At 38.8% G+C, this 26206-nt stretch overlaps 1 protein-coding gene across 6 annotated transcripts in view; it reads left to right on the top strand.

Moving 5' to 3' along the window:
- The window catches only part of FSTL5 (follistatin like 5), a 639703-nt gene that overhangs the window by 83613 nt on the left and 529884 nt on the right, over positions 1-26206 (top strand). For all 6 annotated transcript variants that reach the window (XM_065596497.1, XM_065596498.1, XM_005299299.5 and 3 more), the window contains one exon: positions 17098-17236. In XM_065596497.1, coding sequence (XP_065452569.1) covers positions 17098-17236 — 139 coding nt within the window. The remainder of the gene's footprint in view (positions 1-17097; positions 17237-26206) is intronic.

Raw genomic sequence — 26206 nt, 5'->3', positions numbered from 1 at the left:
GAATTAAATAGGCCAACCAGTATTTAAATTCCATTATTACTTTTTGTAAATGTTTTGTTGATTAACATCAATGTCTTTGGATAGGACAGTAATATTTTCAAATGAATTATATGAAGGTTTCTAATGACAATATCCTGGCTAGTTGCCCTCAAGTAATACAGCATAACAGTAAAATATGTGAAAAATTTCCTGTAGTAGTTTCTTTGAAACTGGAAAACTTGATAATTAAGGTATAAATACATTCATATTCAAAAAAGGATATTTCCCTCTTTAGATATGGATTCTTTCTTATAATTTAAGATGTGTTTCAAAAGTCAATGAACTTTCATTAATTTAGAACTTTGATATATCCAACTATACATATATAGGTTCAACTTTTTAATGTAACTGATTGGTAAGGGTTGTCCAAAACATATAATTTTATTTTTCTTATCTGATATATTTCTTAATACATCAGGGTGCTTAAAAGTATTGTTTAGCATATGCCTAATATATGGGGTCATATGCAATGATTGCGACAAAATTAATCATGATGTCAAAGGTTGCAGTCAAAAAGAAAGTACCATATCTAGGAAAGAAGCAGACACTCAAAGGATGATATTTTGCATGTATATGCCATTAATATAGGCAAAATAGCCAAAATAAATGGTTTATGAAGCTCAGACTAACACCAGATGCAAAGGCAAGGCAGTAACACAGAAACAAACAAGAAATGGAATGCCAAATAGACAGTGAGACATCAGTAAATATGCTAAGCTACGAAGATTTCTCTCAGCATTATTCAAGAGAAGGAAGTGAAATTACAACCAACCAAAGTCAAATTAAAAATTATACCACTGAATGATCATAAATCTACTAGGAAAATGTAAATTATGAGCAGTATACCAAGGAAACCTACACAGGCTGAAATTTCAGGTAGTACACAGAAGCCACTTTTTTCAGCTAAAACAAATGAATACATGAACCTAGTGACATTAAGCCTGTGACACATGATTCGTACAATAGACACACAAGAAGAACAAAAAAACAAAGAACTGTGGCATCCCTGCAGAAAAGCTGAGAAAAGATTACCAAGATAATTTTGAAGAACTGAGATGTCCTCCAGGAATGTTATAGCTGAAAATAGATAAAATGATTCAGGCAGTACAGTCCCTGAGCTTTATAAACCATTCATTTTGGCCATTTTAGCCTGTATTAATGTCAAATTTCAGCTTGTATAGGTTTCCTTGGTGTTCTGTTCTTCATTTACTTTTTCCTAATGGTGCCCATTGCATTAAGAGGAAAAAATATTGGGAGCAATGAAGTAAATAGCAATGATTCCTTCTTATTCTAGGTTGGATAAGCGGCATGATATCTATTGAGAAGCTAGGCAAATTGTGCATTTGCATAGACCCAAGCAACTTATACAAAGCAACTAAAAAACCTCATTATCAAATGCTTACAACTGAAGAAATATTACCTGCTTCACAAAACACAAACTATTCTCAGTATTTGATGTCAAAGGCAGATGTTGGCAAATGCTACAGAGTAAGGAAAGCCGCTACCTCATCGCATTTTGGATTCCACAGGTAGGTAAGGATGGTTGAGAATGTGATTTGGGATCAGAGATGCAGTGGAAGAATATCAACATTACCAGCACGATATGCTGACAGGACTCACAGGTATGATGGTCATAGCTGACAACATTCTGATGAATAGATGCAAAGACAACATGGTGGAAGTTGTGACAGATCACAAGTACAATCTCATGTGTCTGCCAGAAAGAGCCTGGCAAATAAATCTAAAATTGAATAAAAACAAGATTAAATTGTGATTGACTATAATACCATAGATGGGACAAATGCTGACCTCTGAAAGGCTGTAACCTGACCCTGAAAAGGTAAAAGGAATACAACAGATGCCTACAACTAAAGATATTAAATCAGTTCAGAAACTATCTGACAAAATATTTTCCAAACCTGTCAGATGTGTATGAACCCCTAAGGTGACAATTGGACAAAGGTGCAGAATGGACATGGTTACCTCAATCTGAAGTACCCATGTTGTGTATCAAGGAGCTGGTGACCAACTATCCTATCTTGAAATACTACAACATGAGTGATGAGCAATCATACAACATAATACCAGTAAGATAGGGCTTGGAGCATCACTAAAGCTGTGATTGCCTCACGGAGGTTGCGGAAGTCATGAATTCTTTGACTTTCCACAGCCTCCGTGACTTCCGCTGCAGCTGGTGTGGATGACTCTGCTGGAGTGACCCAGGGCCAGCTGCTTAGGTGGTCCCCAGGGCCATCTACACCGGCAGCTGCTCGGGAGGCCCCGGGTAGCTGTCTTCGGGGACCGCCCAAACAGTGGCTGGTCCCGCGGACCACCCAAGCAGTGGTCCTAGGGCCAGCACCGGGGAGTGCCCCAGCAGTGGTCTCGGGTGATCCCTGGGGCCAGCCACACCAGCCGCTGCTCAGGCAGTCCTGGGCATCTGGCTCCAGGGACTGCCAAAGCAGCGGCAGGTGCGGCTGGCTCCGGGGAGTGCCTAAGCAGCGGTCCTGGTGATCACCCAAGCAGCAGCAATCCTGGGGGAGGCTAGATCAGTGGCCTCAGGGGTGCATGGAAGCTGCCTGGAGAGTGGTTCCTGGGGAGCAGCGGCCAGGGGTAGTCAATCCCCTGAACTGGAGCAGGGGCCCCTGGCACAGCAGGGCCTCAGAAGTAGAGATTTAGTCGAGTATTTTTGGTAAAAGTCATGGACAGATCATGGATTTTTATTTATTGCCTGTGACCTGTCCATGACTTTTCCCCAAAATACTTGTAACTAAATCTTAGCCTTAAGCATCACTGCTACAAAAGTAGTCTTCATAAAAAGGTCACTACTGTCAATGGAATAAAAATATGCTGAGAGTGAACAGGAATGTCTTCCACAGTGAGAGACAGACAAGGTGGTTGAGGTAATATCTTTTATCGGACCAACTTTTGCTGGTGAGAGACAAGCTTTTGAGCTACACTGAGCTCTTGATCTGGTCCGGGAGAGGGACTCAGAGTGTCACCACTCTCCAATATCCTGGGACGGACATGGTTACAACAACATTGCATAGTTTTCATATGTGAAAAATTCAACAAGTAAGTTCAAGAGTGGGAAATTATTCAATAGAAAGTGACTGTAAATCAGAAAGCAACAGTTTTTTAAAAACGACAGCTAGTGGTCCCAAAACAACTTCAGTCATGCTGCTGAAACAAGTGCTGAAACTTAGCTGTACATTATAAGAAAGGGACAGACATGAGCATAACTGACTTCTTACCCAGAGCAGTCTTGCAGCATGAAAGTAAGGCAGCTGGACAGGAATATGATACCCACAACCTGGTAGAAATATAGAAAATACGGAAAGACACAAAAAAAATCAGCTAAACCAATTATTTGTCAGTTTCAAGGCAGCAGCTAGAAAGAATCTGAGAACAAACTATCCAAGCTATATATTTCATCATTCTGTCAGTATGGCCAAGCACCAGTGGAGAAGCCCCACTTGCGTTCCAAGAATACTGAAACTATCCTGAGAATCTGAGCATCAAAGATAGCTTCATATATAAAGGCAGTCAAATCATAATGTCCAGACTATTGAGAACAAATTCTCTCAAGAATACATCAGAGCCGCTATGGAATGGAAGCATTTATCTCGAAAGCCAGAGATACGATAAACTGGTCAAATATCACCCCGGATAGCTGAAACCTGGGGAGCAGTTGTGATACACAAGGGGGAAATGCAGGCCAAGCAGCAGAAAGCTGCAATGAAAATGGACGGCATCCCTATCAGACCTTGGAGCAAAGTAGGAACAGACCTTTTCACTGCAAACTACACTCAAAAACTACCTCATTATTGCAGGCTACTATTCAGACTCCTGGGAACTAGGCCAACTGTCAGACACTACGGCAGTGACCATCATAGACAAAGCAATGAAGCATTTCATCATGCATAGTATCCCAAACTGTGCAGTTTCAGATAAAGAACCCTTAAAGTGAGTTTGTGCAGTTTATCTGGGCATGGGAATTCAGTCATATCACATCATTACCATACCAGAGACAGTCATATGGTAAAGCCAAACTGGTAGCTTAAAATTTCTAAGGCTCTATTAAAGAAAGCTGTAAGAAAACAACACAAATATATGGCTGGCCATCTTTGAATGGAGAAATACTCCCACCCAAGGCATTAATAGCAGCCCAGAACAATACTTGATGTTATGCTGCTTGTGTACCTATGTGCCCATAGCCCCAGCATACTGGCAGTGGTGGAAGAAGTAATAGATAAAAAGGAAGAAAGACAAGCAAAGGCCAAAATCTACTACATCCGACAAACAAAAAACCTCCCAGAGCTACAAATGGGAGATCCTATCAGGATCAAACTATTTTCTCAGGATAAATCATGCACTTGGAAGCAAGCTATATGTATTGAGCAGATTCATCCTTCTTATAAGATACGTAACAGTGAATGGGTGTGTATTCACCAAAATTACAAATGCATTCACCCACAAGAACACAGGAAAAAAACCAAGAATGTGAAAGAAGATAAAATGTGCATTTTGCTGAGATTTGATCAGCAGGACAAAGAAGGAACAGACTCTCAAAAATACCCCATCAGCAGAACCAAATGCAAGGTAGTCTCCCATTGCCATAAGAGAGACTCACATTCTCTCCAACATCAAACCACCTGCAAGGTTTATACAAGACTCTGGACAATATTAGTACATTAAAGAACAATCCTCTCAAACTCAGAGGAAAATACCATAGTTGCCAAGCAAGTAAGGCCTTGATTAGCTTAAAAAAAAAAAGTTGGTGCTATGTTCTATATGTATGATGCTGTGACCTTTATGTAGTATAATAGACTGTTAAGTTTGTAAGTACATTATGGTATTTGGGGTTAATTTTGTTATTTCAAATAAATGTGACAAAAAGGAGGTTAGGATAAATAGGTGCTATAGCATGATTGCATGTAGGAACTTAAAGAACTCTACTTTCAGGAAGTGCTTGATGAGAAAGAAAAGCTTATGTGAGGGAAAGAATAAAACCTGAATATTGCACTATTTTGCTCTATTTCTTTTTATGCTGGAACATGGAAAAATAATTATCTGTTCTGTCATTGTGATATTTACAATGGTACAGTAATTTCAGTTGATATGTGCTGAATGGTAGAGTATCCCTAATCTCATGTTGCGTAGAATTCTATTGTTTCATGCTTTAACTATAACCCAGGTGTCTGTGTGTGTACTTTGCCAAATTATGAGAGGCACTGAGTACATACAATCTGTGGGACTTAAATAGGAGTTGTAAGTGCTAATTACTGAGGTGATGGTCAAACTTCAAAATATTTGCAGGTTCAGTTCATATAATCTTAGCCAGCTCAAAAGTTCAGATACTTATAGGATTGTTATCCAAATTATCCTGACCTCTTGGGCCTTGGATATACTTCAAAGGTAAAATACATTAATTATAAAATAATATTGGGCAATAAGAATCCATCAGCAGCTGCAGGAGAGAGAAACAGGTTCGCTGGATTAATCTCATGCCTTTGGTTCGGGTAATGTATGGGTTAAAGAAAGAAGAAGTGGGACCGCTTAAGACTGTAGATAAAGTGGAGATTAAGGATAACCTAGGCATGGCACAATATCTAAATGAATATTTTGCATTGGTATTTAATGAGGCTAATGAAAGGCCAAGGAATAGTAGAAGTGAGACAGATGGGAATAAAGGAGTGGGGATTGATATTACCGTATCCGAGGTAGAAGCCAAACTTAAACAGCTTAACGGGACTAAATCGGGCGGACCGGATGATCTTCATCCGAGAATATTAAAAGAGCTGGCGCAAGCCCGTTAGTGATCATTTTTAATGAATCCGTAAACTCGGAGGTGGTACCGTTTGACTGGAGAATAGCTAATGTGGTTCCTATTTTCAAGAAGGGGGAAAAAAGTGACCCGGGTAACTACAGGCCGGTTAGTCTAACATCTGTAATATGCAAGGTCTTGGAAAAATTTTTGAAAGAGAAAGTAGTTAAGGACCTTGAGGCCAACGCCAATTGGGACAAATTACAACGCGGTTTTACGAAAGGTAGATCGTGCCAAACCAACTTGATCTCCTTCTTTGAGAAAGTAACAGATTTCTTAGATAAAGGAAATACGGTGGATCTAATATACCTCGATTTCAGTAAAGCGTTTGATACGGTACCGCATGAGGAATTACTGGTTAAATTGGAAAAGATGGGGATTGATATGAAAATCCAGAGGTGGATAAGGAACTGGTTAAAGGGGAGACTGCAGCGGGTCATACTAAAAGGTGAACTGTCAGGCTGGAGGGAGATTACCAGTGGAGTTCCTCAAGGTTCGGTTTTGGGTCCAATTTTATTTAATCTATTCATTACTGACCTCGGAACCAAATGTAGGAGTGGGCTGATAAAGTTTGCGGATGACACAAAGTTGGGAGGTATTGCTAATTCGGAGAAGGATCGGGATATCCTGCAGGGAGATTTGGATGACCTTATAAACTGGAGTAATAGTAATACTATGAAATTTAATAGTGAGAAGTGTAAGGTTATGCATTTAGGGATAACTAACAAGAATTTTAGTTATAAGCTGGGGACGCATCGGTTGGAAGTAACGGAAGAGAAGAAGGACCTCGGAGTCCTGGTTGATCGCAGGATGACTATGAGTCGGCAATGTGACGTGGCCGTGAAAAAAGCTAATGCGGTCTTGGGATGCATTAGGCGAGGTATTTCTAGTAGGGATAGGGAGGTGCTGGTTCCGTTATACAAGGCACTGGTGAGACCTCATTTGGAGTACTGTGTGCAGTTCTGGTCTCCCATGTTTAAAAAGGATGAAACCAACTGGAACGGGTACAAAGAAGGGCCACTAGGATGATCCGAGGAATGGAAAATCTGTCATATGAAAGGAGACTCGAGGAGCTCGGTTTATTTACCTTAACCAAAAGAAGGCTGAGGGGGGATATGATTGCTCTTTATAAATATATCAGAGGGATAAATATCAGGGAGGGAGAGGAATTATTTCAGCTCAGTACTAATGTGGACACTAGAACGAATGGATATAAACTGGCCATCGGGAAGTTTAGGCTTGAAATTAGACGAAGGTGTCTAACCATCAGAGGGGTGAAGTTTTGGAACAGCCTTCCGAGGGAAACAGTGAGGGCGAAAGACCTCTCTGGCTTTAAGATCAAGCTTGATAAGTTTATGGAGGGGATGGTTTGATGGGATACAGTGATTTTAGTCAATAGGTCGATAACAATGGTCAATGATGGGATATTAAAAGTTACTACAGAGAACTTTTCCAGAAGGTCTGGCTAGAGAATCTTGCCCTCATGCTCGGGGTTTAGCTGATTGCCATATTTGGGGTCGGGAAGGAATTTTCCTCCGGGGTAGATTGGCAGAGGCCCTGGAGGTTTTTCACCTTCCTCCGCAGCATGGGGCAGGGGTCGCTTGCTGGAGGATTCTGAGTGACTAGAAGTCTTTAAATAACTATTTGGGGAGTTCAACAGCTAAGTCAAGGGAGAGAATTCTTCCAGTAGTCGGTGGGTCAGGTTTTGTGGCCCGCATCATGCGGGAGGTCAGACTAGATGATCATAATGGTCCCTTCTGACCTTAGAGTCTATGAGTCTATGCGTTTCCCTCATTTTATCCACTTCAGCAGAGAGGAGCAGTTTAACTAATTAAATGATTTGCAGCATTGACCACTCCAGTGAGAATCAGAGGGTTTCAGGATTCAAAAGATGTGTTCCAGTATGGTCTACTGGCCAGACTGAAGACTCATCCTGACTGAGATCATTCTGACCAATGTATTTATGGCACTTTTCAATCAAGATTGCATGTGATCATATGCTAGGTTGAATTCTAGTTGTTGAAGTGAGAGGTTTTATGCTTAATGAACTGCAATTATGTAGTTTTTGCTGCTGTTTAAGATTGAGGACAGTGGTTGTATATGTATCTTGTAGAGGTAGATAATATAAATGTAATATTTGGAAGTGCAAAGGATATTCTTCTGTGATGGCTGCTGAATGACAATCCCTGGTGGTGTGGGTGAAGACAATAAAACTAATACATATTTTAGAAGTAATGGACCCTGAATGCTTTTAGCAGTATAATGATGAACAATATACTGTAGGTGAAGTATGGAAGAGTTACTTCTTGTGTTTTGCTTACCATACTCCTGCTAATACATGATGCTAATATTGAGGATAGAGTTAGAGAGTATGTGTTTTGACTTATTCCAAAATGGCTACAAATGTGTAGTAGAAGCCATATTGTAATACATAGGCTTTGAATATATGTTGTCTGGCTATGCCTGAAGAAGGACAGGAGGCACTGAATGTGGTTTAATTAGGCTGCAACTTTATTCTTAACTGTCAGGGACTACCTGGAAGATAAAAGTGTACAGTGCAGGTAACTCAGTGATCATTTTCATATATACATAAATACTCCATCAACCCTCCCCCATATACCCATCCTGGACCCCAGCCAACCTGCAGCTGGGACTTCACCATCTCTCCAAATGAGTGTTGGGGTGGGGGAAGAGGGGGCTATAAAGGAGGAGGGGTTGGCTTCCTAGTATGTTAGTCATAGAAGCCCCAAACCTGCCTTTTTTGGTACTTTAATGAATACTGCCTTTTAAATCCATTATCAATCCATTTTTTTCTGATCATTGTATCCCTTCCCTATTGAGTACTTGCACTGGACATCCACCACATGCTTTCATAATGAGTTGTGACATCATAGCTTAACTTCTATTCCATGTTCATCCCAACTAAGCCCTGCTCTCCCCCCCCCCCCCCCCCGAAGCTGCTGTGGGAAAAGTGATAAACTCCCTACTTTGCCTTAGCCAATCTGATGGTGGGGGGGAAATTTCTTCCCAGCCCCCCAAGAAAGAAGTGACTTGTGCAATGCCCACAGCAGATCCTGACAACCTGCTATTTCACCACTTTCCTGGGTGGGAGAGGGGGTGCTGCTTTGCCTGGGTCAGTTAAAAGAGGGTTTCTCCTTCCTGGCATGGACCTATATAATACCCCTCGCTTCTGGTCACCTGCAGGGAGGGATGGGTCAGTGTCCCCGTGCTGACCTGCTCTGCAGCTGCTGTAAAAGTCACTCCATGCGTCTCTAATCCCTCAAAGAGAGAGACACTTTCCTCCAACAAACCAGACACCCCCCTACCCCCCGCATAATGTATGATATGGTCATTAGTATGACCTGTGAGATGGTAAATAAATTCCACAAAGGTTTTCGAAAGGATGGTGTTAGACAGTTTGTGGTTTTCAGTATTTTAACAGCTGACAAAGCTGTTAAAGGTTACACAGGACTGAATATCTGACAATCTGATCAAACTACTTTCACAATATGAGCAAATGATTTATTCATTGGTTCTGAACCACCCCTTCTTATATGCTGTGCTTCACTGGCATAGTCTAGCCCTAAGCAATGGTGAAGAGAAGCAACCAACTATTCAATAGGGAACATAGACCAGTATTATAGCCCTTGCCAAATTCTCTGGTTGTTTCCCCCAAGGCCAGCATCTCCTCTGTCTTGTCTGGTTAGAGCTCCAGCCAGCAAATCCAGACCCGAGTCTTCATAACAATGGGAACACAAAGACTATGTTACCCTTGGGGGGATACAATAAGGCAGATGCCTTGGTTGCACTTTGTTCGGTGAGGAACACAACACACTCAGGACTGAGACACTTAGGTTTATTAATTCAAACCTTTATTTGGATTAAAAGCATACCTCATGATTTCAATTACCATTAAAGCAACGAATGACAGATATATGGAAAAAGATATTAGTCAATTAACTTCTCCTGGGGCATAGCACGGGTTTCTCTTACGAGATTCCAACTATCCCCTTATTCCCCTTACACATACAGCATAAGTATTTCCCTGTTCTGTCCCAACTCAATCACTCTACATGACTCATGCTTATGACATTTCCAACACCATTGACTGTCAGAGTAAATCTTAGTGGGCACTCAGTTTTTATGTTCAGGAGATTCAAAAAATTAAAGTAGAGCCCTCTTTCCGCACTGTTCCAAATATCATCTCCCTTTGCAGTAAGGGAAGTAAAATACAAAGGATGCAGGATTTTTCACTTGCTGGGTCCAAAAAAAGAAAAGCTACTTTTGTTGAGCAAATATATTTCCTGAAAACATTTTTTCCCCTCTACATATTAGAATTTTTGGTAAATCTGTTTGGTTTTTCAATGCTCTATTTTCTTTGAGATATAGTTTGGTCTATAACTTCTAATTGTATCCATCAGTTATCCTCAGCTCCCTTACTTATCTACAAGTCTTAGTGTTGACTATTACTTTATATCGCAGTAAAACCATGGTACATAAATGTACCGCACATCCTAATGTAATTAGCTGTTAGAAAAGGGCACTGCCATTTTGTGCTCAAACTTATCCATTCTATGTGAATGTAAAATTACACAAGACAAATGTATGAAAATGTTATTCAGCTACTACATACTTAATGATTAGATTAAAATCAATAACCAAACAAGACTTAGGGCCCAAGTCTGTGGTCATTAACATCAGTTGGTGTTTTGGGTGCTTAAGCAATGCACACTGGAAACCATAAAGATCATAATGTAATTTGTTGTAGTTGAATCATGGCAGACATCCTTCAAGTACAACATAAAAGAGTAACATTTTTCTAGGATGTTTTAATGATATTTTTCCTGGTGGCTACATTCTCAAATTAAATGTATTTTTATTTGTGCTGTGGTAGTGCCTACAGGAATTAGGGTTCCATTGCATTAGACATTATACGCATGCAAAGGGCCAAATCATGACTTTTGGTACCCACTCATGTAGGACAGTAAGGGGACAGTGTGGATTTTGGATGAAGTTTTAGTGTCTCCACTTATTTAATATAGTCAGTTTCCCTCCTTGTTTAGTCCTCAAAATTTAATAATAATATGTAAATCATGTTACTCTTTATAATGAAGATGTAATAAAAAATAGTAATTGATTTAAGGAAGAGTAGTACTCTCTTCAATGGCTTTTAAGGTAGAAATAATAATTGTAGCAATCACATTATGCATTAAGTTCAAGAGAAATTTTGTCTGACTTTGACAAAAATGAAATGAGCAGCAAATAAGAACTGCAGACATCATACCTGAGGGATTTTAGGCAGAGTCTGTCCTAAAAGCTGCATTTCTTCTTTAATTTACATTTTAAGTGCTCATCAAGGTAAGACGCAATGAAGTCAGAAGACTGAACGTGTAATAATTTTCTCTTCTTTTGAACCAGAACAAAGAAAAAACCCTTCAAGGTCAAATAATTTTTAAAATTGTAAGGGGTCTATTCTTTCACACCACATGAAGCCAAATTTATGCAGTTTAGATGGAAGAGTGGTGGAATGTGACTTTCCTCTCTGTTTTATGTGAAATTACTATTCTGTAGCCTACATTTTCATTATACAATGGAACTTTCCTCTAGTGCACAAGAGAGGCAGAGGTCCAAAAGTGGATGGCCAGTTTTAGCATGTATAACTGTTAACATCACGGTCAGTATCAGCTAGAGGTTAACAAATATCTACTTTCAAACACTTTCACCAATATACTAGATACAAATAAGCTTTAACACAACATTAGAAGTCAAGTTTCCTTGTTTCTACATATATTTTTTTTCTAAATTATTGTTATGGAGAAAATAAAAGAAAAATACCATTTTTTGTGTATACTTGAATTCCAAAATTACAATGAAATATATGCCAATATTCTATACTGCAGGGCCATTTCAACTCTTCAGTACCAAAGATTTGCTGGGAATATTTTGTTTTCCTCTGTGTTAGCCTGGTATTAGTAGCATCCATATCTGACTTTGAATTACCACCAGTGTGTTCTAGTTACAGAACCTACAGAGTCAGAAACTTTTTGTGCATCAGTTTACTTATGCAAAAGCATCCCTCTATAATAGACCATGCTGGCCCTTTAAGGGCAGGCATGAGCCAGAACATCTGTTAAAGGGCCTCAGCCCTGTCAAGGCCAGGAACTTTTGAAGCTGTAGTCTCCACATCACTGCAGACTGGAATCAGGGACTGCTGAAACAAAGGATGATGTACTATATAAGGGCAACTTTACATTCAGGAGGAAGAGGACTAGGGAGGACTATGTGGTGGGAAACCTGGAAGGAGCAACAGTAGTGGCTTGCTGGTGGGAGCTCTCCAGGGAACTAGGTTTTGAGACAGGGGTGGGGGGTCTGTGCTAAGAGGGAATGAAAGCTGGGTGGGGCTTGGTGAATACCATAAATACAGAAACAGCCAGAAATAGTAAGTAGCCCTTATAAAGAGGAACAGCTTGAACTTTGGGGAAAGCAGCTGTTTCACTACATATCCAGGACTGGAGCCTGGAGTAAAGGGAAGACTTGAGCTCCCTGCAAATCATGATGGTCAACACCTCTAGAGGAAAAAGCCTTGCTTTCAGATGAGTTGAAGGACTGCAGTTGTATGTAGCATGATATAGTCACAAGCATAAAGGAGTAGCAGTAGTGCCAGGAGCATGGACATAAGTATGTAGGATAACCACTGTTCCCCAACTTGTTCATATTTTAAGCTTAGTTGAGTTCCCATTAAATGAGTAAAAAATAAATTATAGTCCAGACTTTAACATTCTAATCACAGTCATGTTCTTGGACTCCTAGGGCACTCTTCTGCCTCTGTGTAATTACTCATGTATCTTTTTGTTCTTACCACATATCTACACATTGGCAGCATAGGGATATTAGCTGTAGGAGGCTAAGGGAGAAAGTAAATAGTAAGTCAGCTTGCATATAAAGATGGATTTTAGCTCTTATTTCAAGACTGAATAAACAGAATGACTTGCATAGGTCTCAACCCTCATCTTTTTACTTTGTTGTTGGTGGAGCTGGTAGTTTCAGTATACAGCATACCTCTGAAATGCATAAGAAACACAAACAGGAGACTCATACAATTTTTATAAGAAGTGTAAGTGTGATTCTTATAGGTCCTTCCTGGATAGATCTTATCTGGTCCTTACTAAGTTATAACTTCCTAGTAATTCAACTTTGCTTGTTTTTAAGTAGTTTGATTTTTCTCTCCCTATATACCATCATTAATATCACTGGGCATTATGCATATGTAGGAGGAAGAGCAGGGGACTCCAGTACATTCCAGATGACAAAAAGCAATCCATCTAAATGATAAAAGTATCTACTGCACTGTGCATGCCAGTTAGCTGGGCTGGGAGTTGAAGCGTTCATGTGGTGAAGGGGAGGAGAAACCATTACCAGTCCCCTTCAGCAGATGCAGTAGTCTCTCTGCTGCATAGTGGTACATCCTCCAGCCTGATCTGCTCCTCATTCATCTCCCTTGTACAAGAAGCCAGATATCACTGAAGCTTAACTTCACAGGGGAGAGGAGTAGCACTCCCTGCATGGCAAACAAATTCTGTCCCACCCTTTGTGCAGTGAAACAATCCCTGTTCCTATGCCATTTTGCAAAGGTTAGATTAGGATTTGCTTTGGAAGAAACAATCATTAATGTAGGTCTGATGCGTCTGATAGAGGGAAGGTATTTATAATGCTGAAGAGTTCGCAACCAGATGTAATTTTGGTATCTCAATGGATGCTTTTATAGTTTCTTGTAGAAGAATGTATGGAACATCCATAGACATTTACAAACTCTACAGACTTCTCTATAGAAGTTGAATAGACAGAAGATTTTTATTTATAAAATATAGCATATGATATGGGCTCCCAATACCAATTGGAGATACATGAACCCTAAAAGGAGAAATGCACCAATTTCAATAACAGATGTATTGATTTTTCTCTTGATTTGTATAAAATATAATGTTAAGGAAGAAGATTGGTCTTGTGTATGTGAGGTGCTCAGATAATACAGGTTGAACATATGTAAATACTTAAATGGAATTTTCTGGAAACCTTGTATAAATTACCTTCCCAGCTGTATTTCTGCTTCTGTAGGTGTCATTCTTAAGTACCAAGAAACAAGACTGATATTGATTACTATAGCTCAAGCAATATGAATCAACATGCATGGTATTTTCTTCAGTTGCTATTAGGTCAAATGAGTTAAAAATAGGTCAAACACACAAAAGCTGGCATTCCACCAAACACACAGATACCCAGGCTTACAACTATTAACAGAAAGTGAGGAAATCTGAACTAGCAGAGAATATTAAAAATTTGTTTTAAAAAAAAGACTTCATCTTTCCTCAGAAGCAACTGTGACATGAACTTTCTATGACTTTCCAGTAATTCCTGGCAGCCTCTTTTGTGTGTCATAATTTTAAAATCTGATATCTAAGGACCTGCGAGAGCTAGAAACAAGTGCATTAGCTGGGATTCTCCCCTTTTCATTAACATAAATTTCCTATTTTAGTCCTAATAAATCACAAGATTTCAGACTTTAACCCTGTCACTTGCCTGGGACTGAATGATGTATGTCTAGCACCTCCAAAACGGTGCAATTTTGCTATGGAAGTTCCATATTGGGATGAGGGCCAGAAGCAAACATTTGTGTGCTATGTTGATTTAAAAAAAATGACAGTACTTTAGAGCTGCTCAGGGATTCGGAATATTAGAATGAGTCCAGCATGATGGAATAATGGGTAGAGTGCAGGTAAGGCCATCAAAGGTGCATGATGTATGAAATTTAGCATATTGATATTACTCTCCCATGTATTTGTTTATTTTTAAATTTAACAGTCTGATTTGTATCCCTAATGCGTAAATTTGGCCTGCCTGTACATGAGTATGAACAGCCTGAAATTGAGTAACTGATGTGGTTCCATCAGCCAACTCCCCTGCCCCCAGAATAGGAGGTTGCAGCAGCACCAAAGGATGCCCTGAATCTAAACAGGAGGATTCTGTCCCTTTTTGATTCCTGCATAATCCAAAGCAATGCCCAATAACTGGGCTTTGAACAAGGAGAAGATCTGGATTTAAACTTTCTCTTTCAAGTTTCAGTGCATCATAAAAAGTTACATTGGATTTGTCATATGATTTTCAGCATTCCCACTGAGCTGTCAACAAATTGACCATTACCTATGGAAATAAGAATAGCTGTTGAGATGTTTCAGCACCTGAAGTTAGAGATGCTACTTCAAAATATTGTGAAATAAATTATCCTTGTGTTATTAACTGTCTTTTTAAAGTGTGAACATCAGAGGACACTTTAAATGTTATTTACAATATAAATGGCTGAATATGAAGTTAAAAATAAATCTCGACCTTTTAAAATTATTTCTAAAGGTGAAATACATTAACTAAATACCACTAGCTTTAATACAATTTTAGTAAGTACGGGTCCTGGAAGATCATGTTGTGACTCATGAAATCCACCTTACTAAATTTCAGTTGCCTTTTTGGATTTGATTCTAAGCAGGCTCAGAATTGAGAGGCTATTTTAAATCTTTAGAAACTTTGATCTTGAATCAACCCTTTTGAGGTAATTATTATTCAGTATTTAGATGGCAGCATTTCCCAAAATGTTGAGTGCTTTCTAAACACAAAGCAAGATGCTTTGTTTCAGTTGTGGAAACAACCCAGAATGGAAGCTGCAGTTTTCTGAGTTATGTGGAATACTTTTGAACTCTATGGTTTTAGAAGTGGGCTTTCCGTTCTTTTCAGCAGATCATGCTGTATACTTTATTATAATTTCGATAGTATCATAAATGTGCATAGTGCATGATATATCTTTTATAGGTCGCTGGTAATAAAGATTTACCTTGCACCTGTACCAAGCCCAGGTAATTAGGGTTGGCAAAGGAGAGTTCCTCAAAGGCGAAATTGCTTAAATACTTCTACATATACATATAAAAAAAATTTTAATGAAATTCACTAAACAAATCATTAAACACACAAAACCTTCCTAACCCCTAATCCTCCTGTGTGTGATGTCTTGAGGATAGACTGTCCAGATTCCTGATTGAGGCCCTACTTCTGGGTTTCATTATGACCTCTTTATGCCACCTCTGCTGAGCCACAAAGTCAGCAGAATTAGCCATTAGTGAATACCAGCCCAGGGAATTCTTCTGGTGGCCTATTCCTGATGGAATAATAGCCTTGTAACACAACTCTTACAGCACCAAGAGACATGTTGTGTTGGGGAATGGAAGGTGTATGGCAGGACTGTGCTATGTTCAGTCCAAGGGCCCGGACTAGAAGATCTCTTGAGATCCCTTCCATTCCTACGATTCTATGAGTCTATATATTCTTTGCAGTCATTGCAGATAATTGCAGCTTTATAACAGCTCTTGGGTCTTGTCTATTTTATGCCAATGATCAGAGTAGTCCCTGACAGGTTCCAGAATCTTTGTTCCCTCACAACCTTCCTAAGCTGTGCTAAGTTAGCTCAGCCACAGCTCAGCTGGGATTTTTGAAACAATCAAAGAAGAGTTCTCTCTAAGAATCCAACCCAGTTTTTACACATTGCATCACATACTGGAAACAGGACTTCGGGATTTTAGTCAGTGGAATAGAAATACATATCGAGTGCAGACATAATTAATGAAGCTCATAAAATGTGTGCCTCAGTACCTTGATTTAAGAAGCTCACCAGCATATTGGGATATAATAGGGTATGTGTTCACATGTACAATGCATTGCATACAGCTTACGTTTGCATATCCTGTATGATCACTAGAATAGCGAATATATACTGGAGATGGCATCCTACACTAGACAGTGCAATGCTGGAGAATATGCTTATAAGCAAAAAGCACTGTCATTGGTGTTCTACTTCTTTTCTCCTCTTCAGTTTTAAAAAATATTTTTGTTTTCAATGCTTTTCTTTTATGTACTGTCTTTACAGGTTTTTGTTTTTCCTCCCACAGTCAAGCTATGTTATGAGTGCTGAATGCTGATTAAAAAATATTTAGGCTAATACAACCTAGTCATTTTTGATTCCTAAACACCAGCCCATCATTTTTTGACTATCAGACAAATTATGCTTGATAATTTTGATAGCATCTATTCTAGTCTACAAATGGAATTTAAGTATTTTTTTTTAGTTATTAGATTATTTGTGGAAAAATGATTAAGGTCTGTCATTAATCTTTTACTATTTTTTATTTTGACAGGAGGAAACCAGTAAGGATGTTTATGTGGTGGTCAGCTGTTTTATTTCTTGGATGCATTTCGTTGGGAGCAGAAGGGTGGCCAGCCAAGGAAGGATATGACTTTAAGCCCTATCAGCCTCTAGTAAGATTACGCCACAAGGTACTGATTATTTTCTAGCATTCTTCGCTTTTCCACAAATAAGGAATAATTGACTCAGTAGACTTATTTTATCAGCGTAACCATTTAGAAAGAAACTCTTTCCAATAATGAAATCTTCAGAATATTGCTCTGATTAATCAGTATAATAGAGCTGCTTTGCAACTCTCCAGGGATCAAAACAGCCTTAAGTCTAGTTTCCATAGCCACAAGATAACTTCCCTTGCATAGGGTGATTCTCGAGTGGTACAGAATCATCTTAGCATCTCCTAAACTGCTCCTCACTGGGCTGCCAGTTTAGGTGAGTGGCCATGGAAAGCTATACCTGGCTGCTATAATGGGTCCTGGGGGTTGCCTGCAGTTGGCATAGACTAAAACAGCCTTTTAATTGCTTTAACTTATGCCAAAGACAGAAGCAGCACCTGGACAGCCTTAAGATCTAGGCATGGGGCCATAACGGTGACTTAAAACCACCTTTGCCCCCTACTTCTGGGCTTGTGCCAGGTACACTTCAGCTGGAGAATCAGGGCCATTATCTTTATTAAATATCTAAGTATTTTGAAACCATCAAAGTTGCTGTTAACATTTCAAGGTGTTTTAGTTGAATTTCTTTGTACCATTTACAAAATATCAAAACTATTTCCTGATATTTGTAAGTTTGTAAAGATGATCCCAAATACTGAAAGGTTTCAGAGTAGCAGCCGTGTTAGTCTGTATCCGCAAAAAGAAGAACAGGAGTACTTGTGGCACCTTAGAGACTAACAAATTTATTAGAGCATAAGCTTTCATGGACTATGCATCCGAAGAAGTGGGCTGTAGTCCACGAAAGCTTATGTTCTAATAAATTTGTTAGTCTCTAAGGTGCCACAAGTACTCCTGTTCTTTTTCCAAATACTGAAGTTCTCACTCGGTCTATATTCAGGTGAAACTCACCATTGAAACCAGTGGAAGTTTTGCCTAAGTAAATATTGAAAGATTTGCCCATGAATGTACATTATTTATGTAAGTACCGTATATATCTTACAGATGGAACACAGAATATGTAAACACTATATTTTAGTAAAATTACAAAGAAATGCTATAGTATGAATCCTCTGCGGATTATTATTCCAATATCAGCATGTACTAAGAATGTCTTGAGTACATGAGGCCCAGTCCTGCAAACACTCATACATGTGCTTCATTTTAAATGGGCAAGTGGACTACTTGGCAGGACCAGGGTCTTAGACTTTACCTGTTAATTCAATTCCATTTATGCAATTTCAGAGCAGTGTACTCTAGTATAGTAGCAAGGAGAAGAAAAAAAAAAAGAAAACAGTAGACTGAAATGAGGAGGAAATGAAAACAGACAGGAAGAGTGACCACAAAAACAACCCTGAAAATACAGACAGTTTAGGTGGAAAAGAAAAAAAGAGGAAGAAAGGAGATGAAAGCAGAGATAGACAGAAGTAAGAGATAAAAAAAAAAAAACGAAGAATACATTTTTTAGATTTGTGTGGTCTCTAGTTAATACGTCTTAGGTCACAGTTAGTCTGTTTGTAGTGTTGGGGGAGTAATTCTTAGATACCTGTTTTATGTTTGAAACAGAATATGATGCAGATTTCAAGAATAGTTTGTGGAGATTAACAAATAAAAATAGAGGATTATTTTTTGTCTCTCATCTCTAAACCATCATTGCTTTATTTTATTTAGTCAATTCTATTAAAAGGCCTCTGATATTATAATCATAAATTTTTGTTTGCAATTAGTTGTGAGAATGTATCAGGCTGGCAGTGTTTTCCTGAAACACCCTCCCACTAGTGTTGGTACTTCTGGGAAAGGTTTAAATGAGGCTGGTTGACTCACTGAGATGTCTTGTCATCACCATCTGGCTATAAAGGAAGTGGGATTCTCGCTCAGAGAGAAGAAAGATTTAGACTGTGGACTGAACATTCCTAAGGGGAAAATACCCTCTGAACAGTCAAACCTAGTAGAAAGTGTGAGCTGGTGTTTGTTACTTTATTTTTGTAAAACGAAACCACTAGAATTAAGTGAGTTTGGATTTTAATGTGTGGACTTTTTTATACTGCAGGTTGGTAAAGGTAGAGTGCAATCAATGATGGGTAGAGCTGGTCAGGAAATGGTTTTCCTGTCCCATGAAAATTTACAAGATTTCAAAAATTTTCCCATTCCACATTGGTATGAAACCAAGACTTTTAAAATTTTTTTGATAGACACCCAGAGAAAGAGACCCCAGAATAGCCTGGTGGTTAGGTTACCCACTGTGATATGGAAGAATCTTCCTGATTTAGATCAGAGACTTGATTCTGAATCTTCCACATTTCAAGTGAATGCCCTAGCCACAAGGCAGTTGACCACAATTCTATCCTGGACTTGGGAAACTTTTCTGACCAAAGTTTCATTAAAATTGGTACATTCCCATTAAAAGTTTTAATTTTGACAAATTGGCATTTTCCGGCGAGGGTTGGGGGGGGGGGGAGGGGAGGGGAGAGAAATTACTTTGTAAAACATTTCCTGACCAGTTTTAATGATGGGAATTATTAACTTCTGATTTACTTTAGTGGAGTAATTCCTGAGTTACACTAGTTCAAGGGAATCAGAATCATGTCCACTGTCCTTGAAAATAACTTAACATACAAGGCCCCCTACTTCGTATGTTTTACTGCAGAAGTGATGGCACATTCGGTTATCATATTTTTATTTCTTTGAAGATAATAAAATTAAAGTTTTAAAAAGAGAAAAAGTGATAAAAGTGAAGAGAACATAGGAAAAGTAGATGAAACTGAGAACTAAAATGTCTTCTGACATCTAATAAACAAAATATGTGATTTTTCTGGAAAATATTTCTCGATGCTAAAATGATCAATATTCAATATTAGTATAAAACAAAGATGCAAAAGGTGTTCTAAAGTCAATTTTTTGTAATCAGTTCTGGCACTGATATGTATTCAATGTATTTTAACAAATAATCATATTTTATATTGGATATGTACCATGAGAATCTGAGCCTTTTTCTGCTCCCAACAAGTATTTTATATTTCAAATGTTTAAATAAATAGATTCAATTAGGTAAGATTGAATATTGCAGGTAAAAGATGATCACAAGTACAGCATGGTGTTACTTGCTATTGAGTAAGTAACATTTCTGAATGGTTTATGGCTGCATAAAGTGAAAACAAATGAGGATTCACTGTTGCTGCAGTGCTGGGAAGCTTGACCAATGATTACAGTACAGTCAGTAGTTTTAACTGTCAGGTGAGAACACAAGTATCCCATTTCTTCTTAGTTAACTTGAAATGATTAACTTATCAGCTTGAGGAGGTAGTTATTGTTTACACTGTTTCTGTAGTTAGGAAGTTTAGATATTCAGAGGTTTTGTGCGTTTATATTTAAAAATGAATTATACCACTTTTGTGCAGAATTTTGTTTCTTTTTTGCAGAGTTGCAAGTAGGTATAGGAAAACTCAGGCAACTCTGAGGTTAATTTAAACCATATTTTATGTTGTGTGTGTGTGTGTGTGTGTGTGTGTGTGTGTGTGTGTGTGTGTATATATATATATATATAATTTACAGTATACATGGCTAAATTCTGATATTAGTGGGTATGTGTGGATGGAATTTAGCCTATTGAGTTCTGAAGGGAGATCATTGACAATTAAAATGTCACAATGATAAACACAAACACAAAAGTGCTGCCAAGAACGTTACCAGGGAAAGATATAGTTGCCACTGAAGGCAGCAACAACCTTGCTAGAGATAATAAAAAAGAGAGAGGATTCCCTAATCCACTGATTTAATAGGCTGAATAGTAAAGTCTATTATAAATTAAATCAATAGGTTCTTCAGATATCACTAGCTAATGCTCGGTGTATGAATTCTCTAGAAATGCCATGCAAATTAGCCAACTAAAACCACATCACCCAGGAAAACAAATACAGACATCTAATACATACTAAACTCTAGCTTTCCCGTGTAAATCCTATAGTACTGTGGAAACAGTGGAACAGGAAACTAAATCACCACTGTTTCTCACCGTGAAGACATTATAGTTCAGAAGTGGGTCACTGTCAGCTTTCCTAGAAACATCATGTGACTTCCCACAGCTGTTCTTCCATTTGCCTTTTCCTCCTGCCCCAGAGAACCTTTCTATCTTATAAGCAAACAAACATGCCACTTGGTTCCAAGCTGTTTCTCTTTCTCTCTAGCAATGCTACTCTAACCAGGGTTAGAGAGGCCTGGGAGGAGAGATCGATGGTGAGTACTTGGGTTCGTTGATCTCTGTGGTAGCAGACAGAGGAAGACAAGGCAGAAAGAAATCGTGTCTACAGTGTAACCAGAACTGAGAGGTTTAATATTAATCCCACTGGTATTGCTTGTCATTAACTCTCAGTGTGGTGTTGCTAAACAAAGATGCCGGTTTTAGGTTCGTGATGCTAAGTGCATGATCAATGGTTAATAAAGTTTCAGATGTCCATGATTTCATGCAAATGGTTTGTATTGCATCACTGAAAGCTTGTTGGGTGATACTACTAGACTGCTTTTGATGCAGTTGATTCTGGCCAGGCATTCAACTCAGCCCGAATTAAGGAGGAATCAGTGAGGAGGTGATATGGTTGTGCTTTTTGTATCCAATCTGCAATTCAAGAGGTGCCCTACACAATAACTGGATAGAATACAGTGTATCTATCTTGTGTGGGAGTCATGAGATGGAGTTAAACTGAGACTGGTTCTGCTGTACCAGTCACTTCCTAGACAGAGAAGTCCCTGCATGAGTTTATGGGTTTCCTCACCGCAGTGGCATTGGAGCCTCTGTAGCTGCTAATGCTTTGTGCCTTAACAGCCATCTCATGACATCTTTTGAATCAGCTCAAGATTTCTTAACTAATATAATGACCATGGAACTATCTCAGGTAATAACTGTCTCATTTCACATAATTTGCCACACTCTAAATTTAGTTTCTGGATTGGGATTGTAGGTTAGGTAGTTAGCACTTTTGAATTTGTCATGGTCTGTTCATTGCCTTCCTCAGTTTAGAGGTTGGGACAGACTTACCTTGTTGGGGTGAGGGACTTGTGTTGATGGTCTGCCCTTACTGGTCAAGGGAATCTGAGCTCTTTCAGAAGGCCATTAGAGTCTATATTATTCTCCCAAAAGATTTTTATCTTTATCTCTTATCTTCAGCCATCAAATGGTAGTCTCTGTTCTCCGGCTTCATTTTCATAGATCACCTGGGTTTACAAATGACCTGCAATAGATGAAATAAGATGAAAGATGTTTTGACAGATGATTCAGACTGATTGGAACATACAGATTATAAAAAAAATTATTCCATGACTGTAGAGAATGTATTCCCTTATGACTGATGCAGGCCAGCAGGGAACAACTAGTCTCATCATTCACGAAGACTTAACACTTCCCAATATGTACAAGACTCTTAAGGAGACAGCTGTGCTGTCTTTTGCATCACTTGACATTGACAATCTTGCAAACTAGCTTTCAATATCTAATCTTTCATTTTTAGTTAACTTTATACAGAAAGATGTGGCAATACAAGTCTGAGTACTTAGATACCTCAGTTCTGGACCTGGGCTGCAATGTTCCTGGCCAACCCCTGTACAGTCTACGGGTGTGGGTGATCACACCGGTAGTTAATGAATATTTGGATACAATGACATTGGAACTACCATTTCTTCATTTACACTCTCATGACAATACCATTACATATTATATGTTAATAGAATAAAAAATTGTTATTTTGATAGGTTTCACTTTATCATTAGGAATTACCAGAAATTTCTTCCCCATTACCCAATTCACTTTATAGTATTTCAGTAAAAAGATCTCAAAATGTGAAGGGTCCATACAAGAAAATGATTTTATGAGAGGAAGTCTAATTTCATCAGTTTTTATTTGAAAGTATTAAAAGTTTCATTTATGGTATTTTTAAAACCCAGTATACAAAATGACCAGCTGGCATCCAAGCAGTATGTCTCATCCTGCCTTCTGGAAATTTTCTAAGGGAATAAAATTTGATTATCTGTAACTTGTCAACTCTGTGCATGTAAACTGACAATAGTTCAGACATTACCATAATATCGTGTAAATTAAGTTCAAATGTTTGACTGTATGAATTAGACTTAAACTAATGGACCACTGGAATATTTCCAGTTATCAAGAAAATGTTCTTGTGATTATGTCACTTTGGCTCAGCAATAACCTATTATATCTGATCACAGAATTTTAACCACTGCTCAGTATCATATCACTGTGGTCCAAACTGGGGCTTCTTAAAGAGCATGTTTCCTTAAGTAAGATTTTTCCACCATTAATTTTAGAACAGTGATCCATATTTATATTTTAATTGTGCAATACTATTAGTTGTCTGGTCTTGCTTAAGTGGTTTATTGTCACTGGTTTTATTCAAAAGAACATTGTCAAAATTATGCCTTGCAAGAAAAGAAAAAGAAAATGAACAAAATCCTTGTCCTATCTTTCATTTCTGAATGAAATTTCATTTCATTTCATTTCATGTTCTGAAAACAGAACAGCAGGTAGAACAGCGAGTTTAGGTATAAGAGGGATTTCATTGGTGTAATACTTCAGAAAAATGAATAAGAAGTTCTAGAATCTGGAGATTACTGGTAGAATTTTCAAAAGAACTCGGCTGTGGCTTAACTGCTGCCACTCTGTCAATGGTAAAACGTCCATTCACATCAATAGAAGCATTTAGTAAAATCAGTGACGAGTGATCATTTCTAAACATTTTACTCCAGGTTGTCTTTTTATATCAAACTTCACAGAATATTTTGCTGTGGTTATTGAGGGGGATGTCAAGCTATGTCTGAATGTTTTTTGGGTTTACTGTTTTGCAAGTTTCTTCTGGTTCTCCACAAGCGAAAACACTGAATAAATTTGTAAGGGCCTTTCCATTTGTAAGTTGTCTTGCATTGCTGATGAGCTGTTGTAGATCATTTATTAATATTAAGTCTCACTTCTGAAATCCATTAGAAATTGTTTTTAGCACCCTAGTGAATTTTCTGCTGATGATTTGCATGGCTGTGGCAGTGAAAGCAGAGAGTAAAAGTAATTTCAGTGAACAAGCATATTCTGTGGATTTCAGAAATCCAACTGAATAGAATCCTGAGAAGCAGCTGCAGCTCCTTGCCCATGGCTAAGAAATGTCAAATGTGCCCTGTACTACTATATGTATAGCAGAGCTATATTTCAGTTATGCTTGTATAAGATATGCATCTCCTCTCCTCCATGCTGCAATGTGTATTTAACCTGCTAATTCTTGAGAATTCTATAAAACTGCTCAGTCATGATGCTGGAATGGGCATGGTATTGAGTATTGTGTTTAGTTATTGATTTGAAAAGAGAGAGGACAACTAAAAAAAAATATATATATCTGACCTATCCGTTGTCATATAAACACCCCCTTCTTAAAAATAACGTACACAAGTGTGATAGCTGTAAGACAATCCACAACATTTGACTTTTTATCAGCTATTTCTACAAGTCAGAATATTGATGTTCCCTTGGTGTTAGTAGGACAGGTGATTTGCTAGGTCACTCCAATCCTCAACTCTGGAAGCCAGCCTTACTCACTTGCCACAAGAACACATTTTCAGCCTCATAACGATATACATGAAATCACAACCTATAACATTACTATAACAGCAATGCTCAGTGCATCATGAGCCTTCCGAAGACACCCGCCATGACAAACTGCATTGGATACCACACAATCATAGTATAAGGATGAGCATGGGTGTAGGATGTTCCCCCGAGGTACAGAATGTCACACCTTCCCCCTTAGTTAACTGCAAGAGCGTTAGTCACTGACTATCTCAAAGGCAGTTTGTGTTCTAGTCCTCTTGGCATTCAGCCATTAAGGCCATGAGATGGTGTGCCTCGGTTTCCCCATTCACACACAGCAAACCAGGTTTTTTATGGTTTCTCTGCTGTGATAAGCTTTAAATCGGTTTACAGGTATTAATTGAAAAGTAGCATTATTATAAGGGTTAACATCTGTGTCAAAATTCTTATTCCCAAAATGTAACATGAATACCAAAATTTTTATCACAGATGTGCATTTAAAAGTATCTTTATGATACCACACCCTCTGTTCAGATACTGTAGTTTGAGGTTAGTTTGTTCATTACCCATGGTGTCCTTTGACTTTCTCCCATGTAACCCGTCACTGCCTTTTCTTTCCCTCCAGTGTTCCCCTCTGTGGGGGCTCTTAATTTAATCATATTTCTGGAATTTTGGTGCCTCAGGATCTGGCAAGATAGGTGTTCAGGGGGATCCTGCACATTGGCTGGCCCTTTGGGGAGCAGTCTCCCAACCCCAGGACTGTACATATATAGAAAATCCAGTTCCCCTTTGGGGATTACCTGGTATTTCCTCCTCTCAGCAGTGAGTCCTTTCCTGCCCCTTAGAAGGCTGTGATCTGTGCTCTGTGGGCTAGGTGTGTTTACCCTTTGATCAGATACACCTTTTCCCAGCAGCTTTTCCATTACTGCTCCCTGTCTCTCACCAGCCTGGGAGAAAACACCCCCTTTGTCAGTTGGGTCTTTGTGTTCTCACAAGCCACCACCTGGCAATTTCCTGGTCTCAATTCTTCTGTTGTCACAGGTGTTGGAGCTGCATCTTGATGTAAAGAGACAGTTACTTTCCAAAAACTTATCAGAAACAGCATCCTGAAAAACCGGCACCTGGATTGGGGTACCCTCCATCACCTCTTTCTCTGTCCCTGAAAAGTCAGCTGTTGTGACTGCTCCCCTCCTGGGGTCACAAGCTGAGTGACTCGATGCACAGATGCTGACCCAGCCCTCCTCCTAGTGTCCTGGGCATTCTGTCCCAAATGACTGAGGAAACATTCCTGTACCCCCACTATTCCTAGTTTCCTCCTCTGGGCCCCCTCCTAAGACATTTCTCTGTGCTCCCTAGGAAAGGTTCCATCCCTT

The sequence above is a fragment of the Chrysemys picta genome, chromosome 5, assembly GCF_011386835.1.
Source record: "Chrysemys picta bellii isolate R12L10 chromosome 5, ASM1138683v2, whole genome shotgun sequence".
Taxonomy (NCBI): domain Eukaryota; kingdom Metazoa; phylum Chordata; order Testudines; family Emydidae; genus Chrysemys; species Chrysemys picta.
This window is presented reverse-complemented; position numbering and strand designations above follow the sequence as displayed.